This window comes from Pantherophis guttatus, chromosome 3 (genome assembly GCF_059756535.1).
Source record: "Pantherophis guttatus breed Tessera chromosome 3, ASM5975653v1, whole genome shotgun sequence".
Classification (NCBI taxonomy): domain Eukaryota; kingdom Metazoa; phylum Chordata; class Lepidosauria; order Squamata; family Colubridae; genus Pantherophis; species Pantherophis guttatus.
The window spans coordinates 112485325-112507558 of NC_142065.1; the positions used below are offsets into that span (position 1 = coordinate 112485325).

The 22234-nt window shown below is 49.1% G+C and overlaps 1 protein-coding gene across 1 annotated transcript in view; it reads left to right on the forward strand.

The window, feature by feature from the left end:
* Window positions 1-1602: 1602 nt before the first annotated feature.
* LOC148114766 (uncharacterized) overlaps window positions 1603-22234 on the forward strand; it is a 72926-nt gene continuing 52294 nt past the window's right edge. Inside the window, 2 exon segments of the mRNA XM_087891179.1 lie at window positions 1603-2362; window positions 2364-2730. Of these exon segments, the coding sequence (XP_087747305.1) occupies window positions 2081-2362; window positions 2364-2730 (649 nt within the window). The 5' untranslated portion in view covers window positions 1603-2080.

Sequence of the window (22234 nt, forward strand, 5' to 3'; positions counted from 1 at the left end):
GTTTGCTGGAGGTTTTGCAGGCGTAAACACCTTAAGTTTTTTTAGACTGTCCATTTCAGCCTGCATTGCCTCATACCACTTCTCTTGCTCTGAGTCAGGAAGATGCTTGATTTGTGTGAACTTATCAGGAGGAAGTGTAACAGTACAAATCAAAGGCAAGGGTGCTTTTGTCAGTTGCCACAAATATCGCTGTGGAGGGATCCCCTTTGTGGCCCTCTTGGAACGCCTCGGAACAGCCGTCTATTCTTCTTCCATTTCGTCCTCGTCTTCACCATCGTCGCTAGCGTCAGCATCGGTGACTTGCGAAGACGGAACATCAGGTTGAGAAGAACTAGTGGCTGGAACATTTGCCTGTAGATCTTGATCATCAGACTGCGAGGCATCAGCAACATCATCTCTAGGAAAATAAACTCCAGGATCATTGGAGTGAATCCTGGACCAGTCAGCATCTTCCTCAAAATTAGCTGATTGGGAAATCACTATTACATGTTTGGAGTCAATAAATTTGCTCCACTTTGAGTTATCATCAATACCCATAAATCTCATCCTCTTTGCTGCTGGACCTCCTTTCCTTCTTTGAGCTAAGGGTATGTTCACCATAGCGTATGAACCAAAAATATGAAGGTTTTTGAGATCGGGCTTGTACCCTTATAACATGAAGAAAGGAGTCTGATTTATTACACTATTTGAATCCAGTGATCCGAGTTCAAATCTCGGTAGAACCATCCTCTACTACCATTATTGAAGCGTGAATCAGCCTCGTTCCCCCCCTGGGAAAACTGTAATTAGAGGAAAATGAATCTTGTTTTCCATGCTGTATACTTTCAAAGAAAGAAAACCCAAATGTATTCTAAGAAACATTTTATTATAAAAGTAAAAAACTAGCTAACTATATTTTACCGGCAGTCTAAAGGAAGTATAAATCAGGAAGTTAGAAAAGAAAAAATGTAGACATGCGCAGTAGTCCAGAAATCACAAAACCAGTCTTATCTCAGTTGCTACAGATAAGTTCTCTGGAAGACTACCATAAGTCTTAGAATGGAAGCTCAGCTGGCAAACACTTAACGCAGTGACACGGCTGCCATTTTGTGGAGCGCTGAGCCACATGTTGGCTCCAGCAAGGCAGTGAACTTCAGCAGAGTGGACATTGTTGCCTTGTGCCTTCAACACCCACCCTCCGAGGCTGTACGTAGTAAGGAGGGGGGGTGGAAGCACCGCCTGGAGGACTTTTGTGTAATTTGGTGCCAAAATATTGCTGAGGAGGTCACCGGATACAGCGGCCATTTTGTTTCCCCTTTCTTAAGGCACGGAGCAGCAGCTGCCATAGGGCTCGGTTCTCGGCCCTCCAGTGCAGCTTAAGTCTTCAGTGAGGTACAAGGGGAGCCTGGACTCAGGTCCTATCACCCTGAGGTGAAGAGGAGGCCCGGTCACAAATTGCTGATCGGAAGGGGGGACCATAGTGCAGCTGGTTTTGGACTGCCCAGGCCTTTTTCCCTCTTTGGAAATTGCTGAATAGATAGTTCAGTTCCAGTTCTGATCTACTTTTTGCCTCAAATAATTGTTTTTTCATCTGAGCAAGTGAGGCCTTTTCATCTATTCCTCAGTTGGTGATTGCTCCTCGTAATACTGGTGGGATGTTGATTTAAGGTATTGTTTTCTTGCTCCATTATGGAGAGAAGTGAAGATTCTTCCAAAAGATCAACCCGCAGCAATTCAAGTGGCCCTGGGTCTAAGTCTGGCAGTCATACTGCAGCTGCACAGATCAAGGCCAAGGCTATGGCTCTCACTCGCTCAGAGCACAGGAAAGGGCGGAAAAGCATTTACATAATGCCTTAGAACAACAAGTGGAAAAGGGTCAAAAGGCAGCGACAAAGCATAGGCACTTAGATAATCCACAGCCTGCTCAAGATTCTGGTTCGGACTTAGCGGAACCAGGCCCATCTACCAGTTTGTTAGTGTCTAGGAATTGTCTCCCCCACCTTTGGAAAGAGAGCAGGAAGAAGAACGGAGACGTTGTGTATCTCCTTTGCCTTCAGTGACACCTCAATCAGAGGGACAAAGCGCTGGTACGGTAGCAAAAATGCCAGCGATAGTCCAGCAATGGATTGCTGAGGCAGTGCAGCGGAGCTTAGCAGCTGGTCAAACAAGGTCCAAAAAATCACAGCAGAGGAATGTGGAGGTGGTTCAGACCCAGAGCTCTGCTGAGTTGAGACCAGCCAGGCCACAGTCAGAATTGGAATCTGAGGCCTCTGTTTCTTCTTCAGAGTCAGAGGGCTCATTACAAGGAGCTACTGATCAATGGGATCAGGAATTATCTGAGGAAGAAGGTCTGTTACCGGACCAGCCTGTATTCAAGGGTTTGTTTTTAAGGCTTTACTACTCACCTTTTTAAGGCTTTACTAATGAAGGCTAAGGTCACCATGAAGCAGGGTACTTCGGAAGAGACTGGGGTTAAATCAGAGCAAGATCCAGCAGATTTACTGTTTTCAGAGCCAGTCACAGAGACAGATATTATTCGGGCTCCCCAATTGTTTATAGACATGATTAAGAAACAGTGGGAGTCACCTGGAACCTATGCTAATTCCTCTTCTTATGAGAGGAGATTCTATAACACCACACCCATTCTCACAGACCTCCTGAATATTCCAGAGGTGGATGAACCGGTGGTAGCATTGTCTTCTTCTTCAGCCACCTTGGCAGAGCCAGAAGAGGTACTGAAACCTGATGACTGTAAGTTAGAACAGGCTCTTAAGAGGGCTCACCAGGCGGTGGCCTGGGGAATCAAAGTAGCACGGCAGCATCTTTCTTCAGGGCATCACTGTTGTGGCTTAAGCAAATGCAGGATAGGGTGCCAGTTTCAGACCTCAAGAGCTCATCAGGATTTCAATAAGATAGTGGCAGCAGCGGAGTATACAGCTGATGCCACTCTAAATTCAGCTAAATTTGGAGCATGAGCCATCGCATCTACTGTGATGGCTAGGAGGCTCTTATGGTTAAGAAATTGGCAGGCGGATCCCAAGCGTAGATGGCGCTTGACCTCTGTTCCATTTCGGGGGTTCAAGTTATTTGGGTCAGCCTTAAATCCCCTTTTATCTGAACCAAAGGACAGGAAGAAGGTTCTTCCAGCTTTATCACGAAAGGCGGACACTCGACCTGCTTCGCAGGATCGAAAATCTTATTTTCATCCCTATGGGGGAACAGGTTTCTATAAAGATCAGAGACGGTTTTACCAGGGCCAGGGCAGTCAATTGGGGCAGTTCCATCAGTCAGGGATGGGACAAACAGATAGGAGCAGAGCAGGTCAGTCCAAATGTTCCTTTTGCGGAGGGAACTCGCGTTCCTTTCGCAGAACCTGTTGACTGGAGGCACGAAGCTCCCATTGGTAGCTGGCTCGGCCTTTTTGCAGACCAGTGGGAGAAATCCACAGACGAATGGGTAAGGAAGACAATCACTTCAGGTCTAGCTCTATAATTTCTTGCGGTTCCCCCAAGGGTTTTTGTTCGTTGCCCAAAGTCAAAAGACGTAACAAAGAGAAGGTTTATGGAAACAGCCATCCAGCATCTGATAGACATAGCGGCAATGGAGCGCATCCCCTTATCAGAACAGGGGACCAGATATTATTCAGTGCTATTTGTCATACAGAAAACCTCGGGCGAACTACAACTAATTCTAAACCTGAAGGGCCTAAACAAGTTTTTGAGGTATTGGAGGTTCAAGATGCACTCCCTCCGGTCAATTTTGGCAAATGTTCGGAGGGGGGACTTCTTGACCTCCATCAACCTCACAGAAGCGTATTGCACATCCCGATTCATCGGGATTAGAGACAGTACCTGAGGTTTTATTATGACAGCAGACATCTCCAGTACCGAGCTCTTCCGTTTGGCCTAGCCTCTACTCCCAGGGTCTTCACAAAGATCCTGGTGGCATTGGGGGAGGTACTCAGGTCCAAGCCGATTTATATTCAGGCTTACCTGGATGACATTTTGGTACAGTCAACATCTCTAGCTCGGGCGGAGTCAGATCTGAACACCACGATCCAATGTCTGCAGGCTCACGGTTTCTCCATAAATGTAGAGAAGAACCATTTTCACCCGACAAACCGCCTCATTCACCTAGGGGTGGTTATAGACACCATTCAGTGCCAGGTGTTCCTGTCTCTGGACAGGTTGGAAGACATCAGGAGTCTGATCAAATGGGTGCTTGCTGCACCCAGAGTGAACTTAGCACAGCTCTCCACCCTGTTAGGCAAGATGATTTCATGCATAGAGATAGTTCCTTGGGCGAGGTTTTACGCCAGACCTCTGCAATGGTTCATGTTACCATTCCAGAAGTCGGGAAGAGCAACATCGCGGACCAAAGTCAGGATCCCGGGGATGGTCAGAGCATCTCTGAGCTGGTGGATGTCCGGACGGATGTCACAGGGATATTACTTCCTAGTACAGGAGAGGGTCACAGTGATAACATGCCAGTTTAGTAGGATGGGGGGCTCATTGCCAGCATCAGATGGTGTAGGGTATTTGGTCACGGGTGGAGTCACGGAAGTGCATCAATTGGCTAGAGCCGAGAGCGGCCCGCTTGGCACTCAGGCAATTCAAGCCCTACCTCTTGAACTGCCATGTGCTCCTTATGACAGACAACATTACAGTAAAAGCCCACATAAACAGACAGGGGGGTACACGATCCCAGACTCTCATGAAGGAGACAGGGAGACTCTGTCGTTAGGCGGAGCACAATTTGAAGTCCATCAAAGCGGAACATTTGGCAGGACAGAACAATACTTGGGCGGATTGGCTAAGCAGGGAAGCCTTAGATCAGTCAGAGTGGCGCCTGGATCCGGCATTATTCTAGGAAATTGTGAAACGCTTTGGCCAGCCTATCATCGACCTCTTCGCCTCACAGACGAATGCCCAGTTACCCCGGTTTTTCACTCAATTTCCATGTCAGTGGGCAGAGGGAGTAGACGCTTTCCATTGCCCTTGGCCCAAGGGCCTGTTATATGCCTTCCCTCCGCTGGCACTGCTTCCGAAGGTTATCAGTCAGATTCTATATTTCAGAGCAGACCTCATCCTGGTGGGGTCCTCATTGGCCAGGCGTCTGTGGTTTGCGGATCTGGTGGACCTGTCGGTCGCACGGCCCTGGAAGATTCCACCCAACAGGGTCTTCCTCTCTCAAGGGCCCATTTGTCACCCAGACCCGCAATGGCTTCACTTAACCGTGTGGAGGTTGAGCAGCGATTGCTTGAGGGGCAAAATTTCTCCGCTAGCGTGATTGAGACTATGCAGGCTGCCAGGTACCCGTCTACGGTGTGCACTTATAATTTCACCTGGCAAACATTCAGTTTGTGGTGCTCGGGGTGGAGGATTCACGCGACCAAGGCCACAGTGCAGCAGCTTCTGGAGTTTCTGCAAGCAGGTTTGGAGAAGGGGTTAGCACCAGCAACCCTTCATAGGCAAGTGGCTGCTTTAGCTTCTGTGTTATCGTGTGGGAGGAGAATTTCAGTGGCACAACATCCCGATGTAAGGATATTCCTCAGGGGGGCTACTAACTTGAGACTGGTGGTAGTATCCCACCTGGGATCTGCAGAAAGTGTTACAGGCCTTATCTTCTCTTAGATTCTCTTCTGCGCATGCGCAAGATGGCGACTTGCCTGTGATCCCGGTGATCCTGGGGGGCGATTATGGCTCCAGGGGGCCTTTGGAGGGCTGAATTTCGATCGTTGCAGCCCTGGCCCAGCTGGAGGAGTGTTGGGGCTCTCCGTTGAGGGGTCTCCGGCTTCTGCGAGTGTCCTTGAGGCTCGCGGAGACCGTAGGACGGCGAGAGCGGCCCGAAGGAGGAGGGGCGGCAGCAGACTCTCCTGGCGAAGATAGCAGAGCCAGGATGACGGCGTCAGCGCCGCGGCGGTGGTGGCGGTGCAGCACCCCCGCCGGGATCCTCGCCAGCCCAATCTGCCCTGGACATGTATTAGGGGCGGAGGGGGGGGCGAGGTGAGGGCGGGGAGGCTGGCGGCGGCGGCGGCGGCGGTGCTGGCGGCGTGGAAATGGCGGCTGCCGGGTCAGGGAAGAAGCTGCCACAGTTTGGAGCGTGGGAGCGTCGGAGAGGTTGGCAGTTGCTGGCCTGCTTTGTTGGAGCTCCTGGGCGACCGTGGGGCGTTATCCGGCCCCTTGGTCATCCCAGAGGCCTCCATGAGGATTTATGGAGGCTGGGCGAGGCTGGACGAGGCAAGCAGCATGGTCCCAAGAAAGATCCGGGAGGGGTTGGGGAGAGCTGGACTATGACTGAGGGGTTTCCCCCCTATGGCATTTGTTGCCTTTGCTCTCCTTTTTCACCCCCATCCCCCTGAATGTGGTGATGCCATGCCGTGTATGCCTGCTGAACAATCATCTCTGGGTCTAGATGCCATCTTGACCTCCCCGGAGGTAATGACGATTATGATCTCCGCTGTCTGAGCCTGTCTGGATTATGTGGACTGACCTGACCCCATTCTTCCCCTCCGTTGAATGGAGGTTTACATCTGGGGATTCAAGTCTTGGTGGAGTGGGTCTATAGCGGCTGTCTCATCTCCGGCTTTTTGGACGATCGTGGTTGACCAGCCCCCGTGAGAGGAGGGCTGGGTCACCCTTTGCCGGACCGAAACAGCATTTTACTCCCGCCATTGCCGTGAGAGGGCACTGAGGTCTCACATGCTCCACTGGAACTCTATTGAAGCCTGGCATTTCACTCCTTCTGACTGTGATAACATCAAATTGGCCCCTGGTTATTGGCCATGGACTATCACCTCCCTTTGATGTTTGATGTACTCGGTGAATGACCTTCGTGCCCTGCGAGACTCCCCCCTCTCGCAGGTCTGGCCCTCTTCGTTATCGAGGGCCTATCTTGATGACGGGCGTTGGAGCCCCGAGAGATGGCATGCGGCTAAGAAGAGTTTGAGGGGTTTTTTAAGTGGGTTTTTTAGTGAGTTTTTAACAAAAATTTTAAGGGGTTCGGGGGGGATTAGGGTGGGTTCTGGGGGAAATCCACCGGGTTCAAGACCAGCCTTAGCGAAGGGCTGCGACATTAGGGACGTAGAACCGGAGGTCGGGGAGGGGGTTGGAGTTCGATTTGAAGAGGGCTGTTCCATCAGCACAGTGAGTGGGAGGGGCAGATATGGCGGAAGCTGGGGACCACATCATGTGCGGGGAATGCGCACTCGCTATCTTAGAGCGATTGCGCATTCCGGTCCCCAATGCTTTTCTTGTTCCCCAGGTTGTCCAGATTCTCAGGGCCAGAGCCTCCGGCTGATGTTGTGCAACGCCAGGTCCGTTGTTAATAAAGCCCCCCTCATTCACGATCTTATTCAGGAGGGGGAGGCGGACCTGGCGGGTATTACGGAGACCTGGTTGGGCCAGGAGGGGGGAGTGCCCCTCGTGGATATATGCCCACCAGGCTTCCGTGCATTTCATCAGCCGAGGGCTCAGGGCAGGGGCGGGGGGGTGGCGGTTATTATAAAGGAAGGTCTGGATCCAAGGGAGACCACTGTTCCACAGATAGCCGGATGTGAGTCCCTCTTTGTGAAGTGGGGTCGTGGAGTACAGATGGGCCTGTTGGTCACGTACCTGGCTCCCTGCCACGTGGCAACGGCCCTGCCCGAGCTCCTTAACGTTATAGCCGAGGTGGCGGTGGGCACCCCCAGAATTGCCATCATGGGGGATTTCAACCTGCCATCTATCGGTGAAACGTCTGAGGTGGCTCGAGAGTTCATGGCTTCCATGACGGCCATGGACCTTACTCAGTTAATTCATGACCCCACTCACACAGGAGGACACACTCTGGATCTAGTTTTTGTCTCTGGTCAGTGGTTGAGTGGCCTTGATATAGGGGATATAGCCATCGAACCCTTGTCATGGTCTGACCACTCGCTCCTTCGACTGGACTTTCTAACCGCTGCACCCTGCCGCAGGGAGGCGGGACCGACCAGGTGGTTCCGCCCCAGGCGCCTGATGGACCCTGATAGGTTCCAGATGGAGCTTGGGCCATTTCCTGAGATTCTGGCTCATGACTCGGCTGAAGACCTGGTGGCCGCCTGGGATAGTGCGGCTGCCGGGGCCTTGGACCGAGTCGTGCCTTTGCGGCCTCTGACCCGGCACCGAACTCACCTAGCTCCTTGGTTCTCCGAGGAGCTTAGGGAGATGAAGCGCCGGAAAAGACGCCTGGAGAGTAGTTGGAGGACCAGCCGCTCCGAACCTGACCGAACACTGGTGAGGTCTCATATTAAGACCTACCTAGTGGCGATAAAAGCGGCGAAAACTAGCTATTTTGCCGCTCTTATCGCGTCATCAGATAATCGCCCGGCCGCCCTGTTTAGGGTGACCCGCTCCCTCCTCCATCTGGAAGTGCGGGATGACCCCTTGCAGGGTCGAGCTGAGGATTTTGTGCAGTATCTGTATGACAAAATCGCTCAGATTCGGGAAGGGCTGGCCTCTGACTGGGTATGTCCAGACGGGATGACTGAGGCAGGTCTTGAGAGTGTTATCTGGGGGGAGTTTGATCCTGTGGCTCCCGAGGACATGGACAGGGTCCTGGGACGGCTGAACGCGACCACATGTTTATTGGACCCGTGTCCCTCCTGGTTGGTACTGGCTTCCCGGGAGGTGACACGAGGCTGGCTCCAGAAGATTGTTAACGCTTCTTTGAGTGAGGGGGTCCTGCCGGCCGCTTTGAAAGAAGCGGTGGTGAGGCCCCTCCTCAAGAAGCCTTCTCTGGATCCGGCTGTTTTGGCTAACTATCGTCCAGTCTCCAACCTTCGCTTCATTGCGAAGGTTGTTGAGAGTGTGGTGGCGCAACAGCTTCCCCGGTACCTGGATGAAGCTGTCTATCTAGACCCGCTCCAGTCCGGCTTCCGGCCTGGGCACAGCACGGAAACGGCATTGGTCGCATTGGTGGATGATCTCTGGAGGGCCCGGGATAGGGGTTGCTCCTCTATCCTGGTCCTGTTAGACCTCTCAGCGGCTTTTGATACCATCGACCATGGTATCATGTTGCACCGGTTGGCGGGGTTGGGGGTGGGAGGCACCGTTTTGCGGTGGTTCTCCTCCTACCTCTCTGACCGGTCGCAATCTGTGTTGACAGGGGGGCAGCGGTCGACCCCGAGGCACCTTGCTTGTGGGGTGCCACAAGGGTCGGTCCTCTCGCCCCTTCTGTTCAACATTTATGTAAAGCCGCTGGGTGAGATCATCCGTGGCTTCGGGGTGGAGTTCCATCAGTACGCTGATGACACCCAGCTGTACATCTCCACCCCAGGCCACCCCAATGATGCCCTTAAAGTGATGTCCCAGTGCCTGGAGGCCGTGCGGGCCTGGATGGGGAGAAACAGGCTCCAGCTCAACCCCTCCAAGACCGAGTGGCTGTGGCTTCCGGCGTCCCGATATAGCCAGCTGACGCCATGGCTGGCTATTGGAGGCGAATCACTCGCCCCCACGGAGAGGGCTCGTAACTTGGGCGTCCTCCTGGACGCACGGCTGTCGTTAGAAGATCATTTGGCGGCCGTGGCCAGGGGGGCTTTTTATCAGGTTCGCCTGATACGCCAGTTGCGCCCCTTTCTAGATCGGGACTCCCTACGCACAGTCACTCAGGCACTCGTCACTTCCCGCCTGGACTACTGCAATGCTCTCTACATGGGGCTCCCCCTGGGGTGCACCCGGAGGCTCCAGCTGGTCCAGAATGCGGCCGCGCGGGGGATTTTGGGGGCGACGAGGCGCTCCCACGTGACACCTCTCCTGCGCGAGCTGCACTGGCTTCCGGTGGTCTTCCGGGTGCGCTTCAAGGTGTTGGTGACCACCTTTAAAGCGCTCCATGGCTTAGGGCCGGGGTACTTACGAGACCGCCTTCTGCCACCAATAGCCTCCCACCGGCCAGTACGCTCCCACAGAGTGGGCCTCCTCAGGGTGCCGTCCGCCAGACAATGTCGGCTGGCGACCCCCAGGGGGAGAGCCTTCTCTGTGGCGGCGCCCGCCCTCTGGAACAACCTCCCCCCAGAGCTACGTACAATAACAGACCTCCGGATTTTTCGTCGGGCCCTGAAAACCCATTTATTCCAACTAGCTGGGCTGGCTTGAGTCAAATTTTAAATGGATTTTAAATTGGAATGTTTTAATCACGGCCAAAATTATTTAATTATTTTAAACAGTTTTTAGACTTTGTATGTTTGTATGTATGTCTTGTTTTTACTTTGGCTGTTCACCGCCCTGAGTCCTACATTGGAGAAGGGCGGTATAGAAATTTAAACAAATAAATAAAATAAATAAATCTTCTGCACCCTTTGAACCACTTAGACAGGTTCACCTCAGTTTCTTAACATATAAGACTCTGTTCTTTGTGGCCATTACATCATTTCGGAGCTAGCGGCCCTTTCTGTGAGGGAAGACTTGTGTATCTTTCATGCGGATAGAGTTGTTTTACATTTAGATCTGGCCTTCATGACTAAAATTAATTGTTGGTTTCATCGGGCACAAGAGTTAGTATTTCCGGATTTTTGCCCGAATCCATCTCATCCTAGCGAAAAGCTCTGGCATAAGCTGGACTTCAGACGGGCATTTAAGATTTATATTAAGAGGACAAGGTCATTTCGGAGGCCTTATTTGTGTCCTTCTTGCCATCAACTATGGGGATGAAGCTCACGATTTCAGCGGTGGGCAGACTGATCAGAGCTACCATTGCCAGGGCTTATGAAGCTCAATCGCTGCCTCGGCCCAGGGGTATAACCGCTCATTCAACTCGCAGTGTGGCTACCAGCACAGCCTGGGCTACTAGAGCATCAGTTGAAGAAATCTGCAGAGCGGCAACGTGGTCAACGCCTTCGCTGTTCATCAGACATTATAGAATTGATGCTTATGCCTCGGCGGAGGTAGCATTTGGTTGGAGAGTTCTACAGCGTGTAGTGGAGATGCCCGGAGTGGAAGATCAGTCTACTTCCCACCCTTAAGGACTGTAGGCTTTGGTAAGTCCCATGCCTGGAGTCTTGAGTTCCTAGCTGGAAAATGGGTGTTGGTCCTACCTGATACACTCTTTTTCGGCTGGAACGAGAGACTCCAGCCCCACCCTAATACAGGGTCTGGTCTTGGAGGTGTGTTCTAAGGGTGTCATTACAGGTGCAGTATCCTGGAACCTCATGGGACATCATTGAATCTGGGACCATGTGCAAAGGAGGGTGTCTCTTTAAGATTGAACTCAGTCCTTAGAGCCAGAAGACAGAGTGATACCCATGCATGGAGTCTCGTTCAAGCGTATCAGGTGTATCAGGTAGGACCAACACCCATCATCATCAGAATCAGTTTTGGTATCGCTGTCATCTGCGGTGGTCAGAGTTCCTAACTCCCCCAGGCCTGGGGAAGCGAACTCAATTACTTCCACCCCCTTCAGGGCTGTCTCACGATTCTTTGCTGGAAGCTTGTCAGCTTTCTTCCCACCAGCAGGGGTCAGCTTGGAACCAAGTTTGGAGAAACAATCAGCAGCCCGGTGGCCCTCCTTCCCACATTGGAAGCAGGCTGTGGATTTTGGTTTCATTGCTGACCCCCCTTTGGACACTCTAGGGCCGTGATGGCGAACCTATGGTACGTGTACCACAGGTGGCACACGTAGCCATATCAGTGGGCACATCAGCTTAGCTCTGGCGTGCATGCGCGTGCTGGCCAGCTGATTTTCAGGCCTTCTGGGCCCACCAGAAGTAGGGAAACAGGCTGTTTCCTGCCTCTGGACGGCCTGGGGGTGGGGTGGGGAAGGCCCGTTTTTCTTTCTCACCTGGCTCCAGGGCCTCTCTAGGAGTCTGGGGAGGGTGAAAACAGCCTTTCCCATTCCCTCGGAAGCCCTCCGGAGGCCTGAAAGGGCCATTTCCCAACTCCCGGTGGGATAGGAAGTGACATTTTTGCTGTCCCCAGTCTCCAGAGACTCCTAGAGAGGCTGTTTTCACCCTTCCCAGATTCATAGAGAGGATCTGGAGCCAGGTGAGAAAGAAAAACGGGCCTACCAGGCCATCACATGCCAGGAGCGGGGGCGGAGGGGGTTGCGCACGCATGCGCAGGGCAGGGCGCATAGACTTATGGGTGTGGGCACGTGTGCACGCAAACCTTCGCCCCCCCTCTCCTGGCACCCGATGGCAAAAAGGTTAGCCATCACTCTAGGGCCTTCTTTCTGTGAGGCAAGGGAAGGCTTGTTCCAAACTTGCCCCCCCCCCGGAAGCGATCCCTGATCAGGTCAATTTCCACGTTGGCTGCCATCATGTACCAGCATTGCAGGTCTCGAGGGCCCCCACAGAAGCAGCAACTCTTGTAGACATCCTCATTTAGGCCACCCTTATAACATTCCATCAGGGCCTCCTGGGACCACCCCCTCATGTGGTGCACCAGCTTGCGAAACACCTGGGTATATTCAGCCACTGATCTGCGCCCTTGATTTATAGACTTCATCCTGATTCTGGTCTTCTGCTCAGCTAGGGAGTCCTCAAAGCGCCCTCTTGAGTTCCACCATGAACTGGTCATAATTCCTCAGCAGGGGAGAATTCTCATCATGGAGGCCCACCCACCAGTCAGCAGCCGTCCCCTCCAGGGCCATAGTGACACATCTCACATGGGCGGCTTCCGATGGGAAATCCTCTCCATACTCCTTCATGTGATTCTACACTTGGGATAGGAAGAATCCCAAACCCTTGGGGTCTCCTTCGTATTTTACATTAAGCAGAGGAACCTTTGGAATTTGACGCCTCCTGGTTCCTGCCCCCTTCACAGGGGGGCCCTGGGCTGCAGCCACAGCTTGAGCCCCAGCAGCTTGCGCTCTCTGGCTGAATCCTGGGAATCTCTTCTGCGCTCACTGAAGCCTCTGCTTCCCCCCCCCCCGCGTGCATTCAGTCTCCCTCCAGGTCAGCAATGCATACTTTTCATGGGCTTTCCAACTCTCAAAGGCCTCTTTCAGGAGTTGCATGGCTTGAGTCAGCAGGAGATCTTCTCTGTCCTCTTCCTGCCAAGCTGCCTCTCCCTGCTGGCGTCTGGTAACTATCAACCCTGAGGGGATTTCCTCTGAAGGATCCATCCTCCCCATGCCCAGCAACCACTTAGCTCTGGCTGGCTTTTCTTCAAGCTGTAACTCTGACATCCAGTCCGAAACCTCCCCACCTCACCTGGATAAGGGAGGGGTGGACCCAGTGGCTCCCATGTCCTCTTGGAACACTGTCTTGATCAGACATTCTTGGCTCAGCCCCCATGGTAGAGTTTTCTCCGGGATGGCTGTTAAAGCAGACTTTGCTTAATGTCAGGCTTGCCTCCATTCAAAACTCAAGAAAGAAAACCCCCGACTCCATGTTTGTAGAGAAAGATACTTTTACTGAGTATGAACTGAATGCAGTGAAAGAAAAGCAAAGTCTGAGCCAATAGGCGCGAAAATTACATATTGAAAGCATCCCCCAAATCCCTCCCCCTACAGTCCCAGATTGGATGTCTAATCCACATCTCGTCAAGGTGTCATGGGTATTTCTTTAGGCGGCCCCATCTATCTGGTATGCCGGGACGGTTGACCTTGACAGTTATCAGCTCTCTCCGCAGCTGCTAAAAAAACAGTGGGAATTTTCCTCCCTTTTCTGAGACATCTCCACCAGCTCACTTCCCCCCCTCCTAAATACCTACAATACCTCCCCCCTCCCATTATAATGGCAGGTGAAAGCAAGCAAGCATCATGAGCCTGACACCACCAGTATTAATAAAATTTACATGATCCTGGAACTGTTCCTCAAACTGCCCTAAATTTATAGTCCTTAAAATTATCCAATTTGTACCCTCTGATTTTTCCAAATGTTAAGTCATATTCAATTTTTCTTCTTTCTTCTTAGTCTTAGCCAAATTTCCCCAAATTCCTTTAATCCACAAAGTCAGATATGCAGTTTCAAAGATGTTTCTTGTTAATTGTAATCCACCTTGTCTTAAAAATCTTCAAATGGCTCCCTAATACTTCCAGGCAGCCAAAACTCCAGTTGATGTGGAACCAAAATAAAAAAGCCTTCCAGGTGTTTGTCTTTCACTATTTCCTTTGTTATTCATGTATTTATCTCAAGTAATTTTTCCTCAAAGGTTATTCCCATAAAACAGTAATATCATATCTTCTTTGACCAGTAGATGGCACCCCACTCTAAAATCCAGCTTTAAACACCATAAAATTCCATAAAACTCGGGGGGAGGGGGAAGGAAAAGCGAAATTCCTTTCTTTAGACGAATTCTTCCAATAATCAAATATTATTATCCACAAATTAAATCCATTTTCACACTCCTAACAGTCCCAGTCCAGTCTTTCTTTATTTTAAAGTTTCATAATCTTCCCTTAATAGTTTGTTTCACTTTTAGGTCTGTAATCTTTCTCCACGTAATAAATTTCCGCTTTCTTAATGTTTTGGAGAATCTTTTTTTTAGAGTGCTTTTATTTGGGTTTAAGTCTCTAATATAAAAGTTTAAAGTTATCTCACCCAGTTTCAGTCCATTGCCCACAACTCGCTCCAGCACATATTCTTCTTATCCCAGTTGTCACAGCTTCGGTCTTGCCAAAAATGGCCATTGTCTCTGCTGCCGATCAGGAGGGTTTTCTTTGGATGAAACAAGGAAATTGCTGTTTCCCTGTGATCTGCAAAGCATCCCTCCTTTCTTCACCACTCCTCTAGGGTGGCTTTGGCCCCGTAGGGTCTCCTGGCAAGCAGGTATTGGCTGGGTTTCGCAAAACCCCCATGGAGCTCTGTTATCCCATATCCATCCTGCTGTGATACCAACTGGTCTCTCCAAATTTCTTTTTGTGATATTTTTGAATTTGGTTATGGTTGCTATGTAGGAGAAAGTACAATATTCTTTTCAGTATCACTCTGTAGTCTCAGTGGCTGCTCCTAATTCTTGATCTGAAAACTTTTCTGTGAGAGCTGATTCTTCATGATGTTTTGTATTGGGATTTAATGGGAAAATCACAGACTGTAGACTTCTGCAAAGATTGCAGAAAGACAGGACATTTGGACAGTCCAAATCCCTTGTAAATAAAAGATACATTTGAGCTCATATATTACTCATGCAACTAACATTTTTCTCTTAAGTTTTAAAGCTATTTCTTTTCTCTCAAGTGAAAAGGTTGCAGAAGAAAATTTGAATTTAGCAATAATTGGCTTTAAATAGGTTGCCTTTTTCTAATATATTAAGATTATAGCTTGATTGTGGTATAGCTTGCTTGATTGGTATGCTGGTTGTATCTTTTTTTAGCTAAACGATATTTGTTCACAGTCATGTATGTAATGCCATGTTGACATTTTCTGAAGATTGTATTTTGGATATTACTTTATATTGACCATCTTGGCTATCTCTTGAAAAGTAAGATACATGTTATACATATAGTGCTATTTCTAATTGTTGCCAATTTTTTTCTTCATTACTTATTTGCCAGAAACGTAGGACTCTAATTTGGTCTTAAAGGGAAAAAGGTACTTTGGAACACATGTGAAATCGGCGATCTGGTAGCAACATGAATGATGTTGAGCTGGCCATGCCCACCCTTCCCATGACCCCCCCAGCCCCCCGAGGCCAAACACAATGATGCAGCTCTCAATGAAATAGAGTTTGATACCCCTGATCCAGATCATGATTCCCCAAAGGTGCTTTTTCAAAAGGCAACTGAATTTTCTTGTTTTTTTTCCTTTGAAAATGTTTCACCTCTTATTCAAGAAACTTCTTCAGAACTGCAGTCAGTAGAGAAGCTAGCAGTAAAATTGCAAGTTGCGATCATATGATATCTCATTTAACAAAAATGGGTGATTTGCTTAATGCTGTGAAACTGACAGGTCTGATGTGGTCATATGATGTCTCACAATCATGACAATTTTGGCTCTGTTCCTGCAGGCCACCAAAGGAGTTCCTTCTGTGCATGGAGGGGAGCTGAACTCTGAATTGTTTCAGCCAGTCCCTAGAGACCAGAGAAGCTGAGTGGAGAGTAGAGAAGTCAGCACAGTAAGGTATACAGCATGTATAGGTTGTCCTCAACTTACAACAGTTCATTTAGTGACCGTTCAAAGTTACAACGGCACTGAAAAAAGTGACTTATGACCATTTTTCACACTTACAACCTTTGAGGCATCCCATGATCATGTGATCAAAATCCAGATGCTTTCAAGTGGTTCATACTTATGACCATTGCTGTGTCCCAAGGTCATGTGATTACATTTTGCAACCTTTTGATAAACAAAATCAATGGAGAATTTAGATTCACCAAACAACCTTGTTACTAACTTAATAACTGCAATGTTTCACTTAACAACTGTGGCAAGAAAGGTTGTGAAATGGGGCAAAACTCACTTAACAAATGTCTCACTTAATATAAATTTTGGGTTTAATTGTAGTTTTAAGTCGAAAACTACCTATAATGCCTCAGGTAGGTGGGGGAGGCTTTGGGATGCCTAGTGGAAGCGATGTGTTAGTATCTTTTGACTCAGGTGCTAAAAATTCTGCTTTGATTCCAGCAGGGAGAATTTTCAGCTCCTGATTGGAGCCTCCCACATGCCCTGAGGCACCCCACACTCCTTACACAGGTTCACTTAACAACCTGTGTGTCAGGGTTCCAAGTAACAGCCCATATGAAATCAAGATTCCAAGACAGGGTTCCTCAAAGTATAGATTTATTAGGCATGTCATATTGGCACAGCTGGTGAAAACCCAAATCTGAAGTTTCCCGGGTTTTCTCCACCCAGTTCAAAATCCAAGTTCTTCCCCCCATCACACACAACCTTCACATGCCCCAATCAGGTCTCTCTCTCCATCCTGGATGCCTCCCATCCATGCCCCTCCAGGTGCTGGTGAGACTAAGTACTGTAGTTTAGCTCGATGCAGGCGCAAATCCAGAATCTTCTTCAGCTCATAGTGGATATCCCCCTGCACTACCATAGGCTGCCTGGTCAACTGGCCTTAGTTGGGAACCTACCGCTGTCTTTAACAAGCTGCTATGAAAAACTGGATGCACTTTCCCTAGCAAGCATGGGAGGCTAAGCTGAACGGTTACAGGGTTTATTACTTTCACAATTGGAAATGGCTCCAAGAACTTAGGTCCTAGCTTCCTACTTGGCAATTTCAACCTCAAGTACTTCATTGACAGATACACTTTGTTGCCAGCTCAGAAAGGAGGCTGGGGGGGAGTGATGCTTGTCAGCTTGCGCTTTATAGGTCCTCACCGCTTCCACCAAGGCTCGTTTGGTATTTTCCCACCCCTGCTTCAGGGACTTCATCCAGTCGTTCAGGGACATGGATGATGGCGGCTCTGTGGGTAGCTCTGGCATGGAGACAAACTCCATGTCACTGGTAATCTGAAATGGGGTCAGGCCGGTGCTGCTATGCACCGCGTTATTGTAAGCCACCTCTGAGAAAGGCAGCAGGTCTGACCAGTTGGACTGCTGATAGTCCACATAGCACCTCAGGTACTGCTCTACCATGGCGTTTTCTCATTCTGATGTTCCATTTGTCCTCAGATGAAATGCCAAACTGAGGCCCTGGGTGGATACTATGGCTCTCAGGAACTCTCTCCAAAATTTTGTGTGAACTGGAGCAAATTATCGGAGATAATCCTATGGGGAACCCCATGCAGCCTATAGATTTGTTTTATAAACATCCTGGCCAACTTCTTGGCAAAAAGTAGCCCCTTGCAGGTGGTGAAATGGGCTTGTTTCAAGAATAAGTCAATCACGGTCCAAATAACCATGTTCCTGCCACTCTCCGGGAGCTCAACTATGAAATCCATGGCAATCTCCTCCCCAAGCCTTGCAACATCCTGCCCCAAGAGGCTGCGATGGCACGATGAGTCTCACAAAGACTCATTTATGGCAGAGTTTGAGGGAGAGAAAGGAAGACCAAAGTCTCTGCTGCTTCTTCTGAAAATATTTGAGAATCTGACTAGAGAGAAGTGGTATGGATTTCCATGCCTTCCTTTATGGGAGGTCGCTTCGCACCTGCAACATCGGAAGGAGCCCTGTGAAGAGATGCCGCTGCCGTCTGCAGAGACACAGAGACAAACAGAGCAAAGCTCATTGAAGACAATTCCTCTCCAGCCAGCCCCCAAGACACTCACCCCTGGGGATGAATCAGATGCTTTGCGGGAGAAACCGCCTTGCACCAGCCCAGGCTTCCTAAATCTCTCATTCCCCAAATTGTCCCCCTCGTGAAATAAGCCCAATGCAAATGCCACCTCCAGCCACATCTTCGTCATGGTGAAACTCCTCTTTGAAAAGACGATCTGCAGGGGGGGAGAGAGATTTCCTGCACATCGGCATTGTCGTCTCCTCGCAGGGTTCCTTCCGATGTTGCAGGTGTGATGTGACCTCCCATAAAGGAAGGCATGGAAATCTGTATCCCTTCTCTCTGGTCGGATTCTCAAATATTTTCAAGCAAAACACTGCCAAGAGAGGAAAGTATTTCTTCCCCCTCCCTTGCCAAACTTTGCATGTAGGCATGAAGTTTCACAAAGCTCCTTAATCTGCGACTGTTGGCTCCCTCGCTTTGTGCTTTTTATACATGTACCGACATACCCACCCTGCCTGGGGCTGCAGTTTCCCCCTCCCAAGACTCCATTTCCAAGGAAAGAAGAACACTGGGGCGGCACTGGATTCCCCTCCCCCCTGCCCTGCCTCCTCTCAGCCTCAACTTTCTTCCTGAGAGCCACTTCTCTGGTTGAGTTCCACCAGAGCTTGGTTCTGGGAGAGACCCTTGGAGAGCTGAAGGAGGATGAGGGCAAGGGGCAAGGCAAAACTGATCACTTCCTCTTTCCCTTCTTTCCCAAAAGCGCTCCTCAGGCACAGCCACTTCTGCAGCAGGAGACGCGCCCCTTGTGTCTCATGCTTCGTGCCTCATGCCTACTGAAGGGCACTGTAACAGCAGCTACTGGAATCCACATTTTTTAAACCATTATTTTGTCACGACCCACGTGGCCCTGTACGGTGTTAAAAGTTAACATTTCAGAAATGTTATTGTTGCTGCGGAGGAAAAGTTGATGTGCAGGAAAATCTCTCCCCCCCCCCCACCATCTGCAGATCATTCTTTCAAAAAGGAGCCCTGCACAGACGAATATCCAAAAATGCTCCCACCATGGCTTTGGAGCCTCCAGTCTTGCAATCCTGTGCAGGGAAGGCAGAGGTTTGCTCCGAAGCTGCAGCAGAGTGTTGCACAAGGAGACCTCCACAGCTACAGTAACAATTCTGAAATGTTAACACCATACTGGGCCACCTTAGTAGGGATGAAATAACAGCAAAAAAATTGTGGATCGCTGCTGCTACAGTACCCTTTGGAAGGCCAGCGTGAGGCATGAGGCACATTGCTTGGTATCCTGCTGCTTTTGTAGCTGCAATTGGCTGCAAAAGGGGCCACATTTGCTGGAGGAGGCAGCTGGAGTGGCACCCATGAGGCAGCTGTTCCATGGATGGAATTGCCTGCTGTGACCGTCACCGTTAGGTGAGGGTGCGAGGTGTGGGGCATGTCACTTGGCCTGCGGCTTTTGTGGCCGCAATCAGCTGCAAAAGCGGCCATGCAGTCTGAGCGGCCGCAATCACCTACAAAAGCAGCCACGCAGCCTGAGCAGCACCTGCAAATCAGCTGTTTCGTGGATGGTGGGATGACCTGCTGTGACTATTTGAGAAGCTGGCATGACGTACCACTTGCCCTGCCCCCTGCCTCATACCAGTAGATGAGGGGAAAAATAAGACCTCCCCAAAAATAAGACCAAGTGCTTATTTCGGCGGTCAAAAGAAAATAAGACCTGGTCTTATTTTAGGCGAATCATGGTAAAAAGCAGCACTCTGAATTATACCTGGAAATCTTTAGTGAACAATTGTTGTTACAAAACACAGTTGTAATGTCCTCTTGGTAGATAACACCTACTGGTAAAGAGGATGCACCGTTGTACACTACTTGCAATTAACCTCCATCTACTATGATACTGCCTGACATCCCGACCAATGTCTTCTGGTGTCTTCATGTAGAATGGAATGGAATGGAATGGAATGGAATGGAATGGAATGGAATGGAATGGAATAGAATAGAATAGAATAGAATAGAATAGAATAGAATAGAATAGAATAGAATAGAATAGAATTTTTTATTGGACAAGTGTGATTGGACACACAAGGAATTTGTCTTGGTGCATATGCTCTCCGTGTACATAAAAGCTTCGTTCATCAAGAATCATAAGGTACAACACTTAATGATAGTCATAGGGTACAAATAAGCAAACAGGAAACAATATCAATATAAATCGTAAGGATACAAGCAACAAAATTACAGTCATACAGTCATAAGTGGAAGGAAATGGGTGGTGGGAACAATGAGAAGATTAATAGTAGTACAGACTTAATAAATAGTTTGATAGTGTTGAGAGAATTATTTGTTTAGCAGAGTGATGACGTTCAGGGAAAAACTGTTCTTGTGTCTAGTTGTTCTGGTGTGCAGTGCTCTATAGCGTCGTTTTGAGGATAGGAGTTGAAACAGTTTATGTCCAGGATGCGAGGGGTCTGTAAATATTTTCACAACCCTCTTTTTGACTTGTGCAGTATACAGGTCCTCAATGGAAGGCAGGCTGGTAGCAATTGTTTTTTCTGCCATTCTAATTATCCAAGTCTGTGTCTGTCTTGTTGGGTTGCAGAGCCAAACCAGACAGTTATAGAGGTGCAGATGACAGATTCAATAATTCCTCTGTAGATCTGTATCAGCAGCTCCTTGGACAGTTTGAGCTTTCTGAGTTGGCGCATAAAGAACATTCTTTGTTGTGCTTTTTTGATGTCGTTTTTGATGTTAGCTGTCCATTTTAGATCTTGCGATGTGGTAGAATCGCAGGTAGAAATTTGAAGGTCTCTACGGTGTTGTCTAGTATTGTGAGAGGTGGAAGTATGGAACGGTTTCTCCTAAAGTATACCACCATTTCTACGGTTTTGAGTGTGTTCAGTTCCAGATTGTTCCGGTCGCACCCCGAGGCTAGTTGTTCAACCTCCCATCTGTATGTGGATTCATCACTGTCTCGAATGAGACCGATTACTGTTGTGTCAGATATGCTTCCTTCAAAGTCCAAGAAAGAATGACCCAAACTCCATTGTTTATAGAAGCAGGTACTTTTACTGGAAAATGAAGTGATTGCAACCAAGGAAAAGCAGAATCTGAGGCAAGAGCGCGAAAATTACAGATAGAAAGGATCCCCTCCCACTGTCCAACATAAATCATCCAATCCAAAGGTCTCCCAGGGGTCAGGTGGAAGCACACATCCAGCGGTGTCATCAATCAGGAATGCCGTGGCCGATGACCCGATAGCAGCTTCAAAGATGCAGCACTATGTCTTAGGATTCACTTTCGTTTCTCTCTCCAGCATGCTTATAACTCAATGCTAACTCCCCCCTCCCCCTGTTACCATGGCAGTCAAAGCAGCAAAAAGCGGAGGCTGACATTCGGCCTCCCTCCATAAGAAAGGAAACCCTTATTCCTGAAAGAGAGGAGAAAGGAGGTAACAACACAATACAATATACATATATGGAAATCAGGGTTTATCAGGATATTTGGTGTGAAACAACTGTACTTTCTTTGGCGCCCAGACATCACGTTTGTTCACCCATTCAGCTTTAGACAATGGGAAATGTTTCCAGGCCACCAGATATTGCACTTTATTGTGATGCTTCCTGGAATCCAAGATCTCCTTCACCTCAAAATGTTGTTCCCCTTCAATCAGTATGGGGACAGGAGGAGGCTCTTGGTCCGGACTTAAAGGGGATGAATGTTGCTGTTTCAGCAAGCTACCATGAAACACGGGATGAATTCGTCGCAAATTTTTTGGCAATTCCAATTCAACCGTGACTGAATTAATGACTCGAGTAATTGGGAAAGGGCCCACATACTTGGGTTCAAGCTTCTTTGACTTTTGAGGGGTAAATATTTGGTAGAAAGGTAAACCATGTCCCCCACTTTATAAGCATGTGCCGGGCACCTCTTTTTATCAGCTTGGGCTTTATGTGCTCGATGTGCTTCATCTAAAGCTTTTCGAGTTACTGCCCAAGTCCCTCGTAACTGGTCGATGCAATCAATCAAAGAAGGTTCTGTGGGTCATTTTGAGGTAGCTCTGGGATTGGTACAAACTCTTGGCCAGAAGCCACCTTGAATGGAGTGAACCCTGTGCTGCTATGTATGGAGTTATTATACACCACCTTCGCAAATGGCAATAAGTCCACCCAGTTATCTTG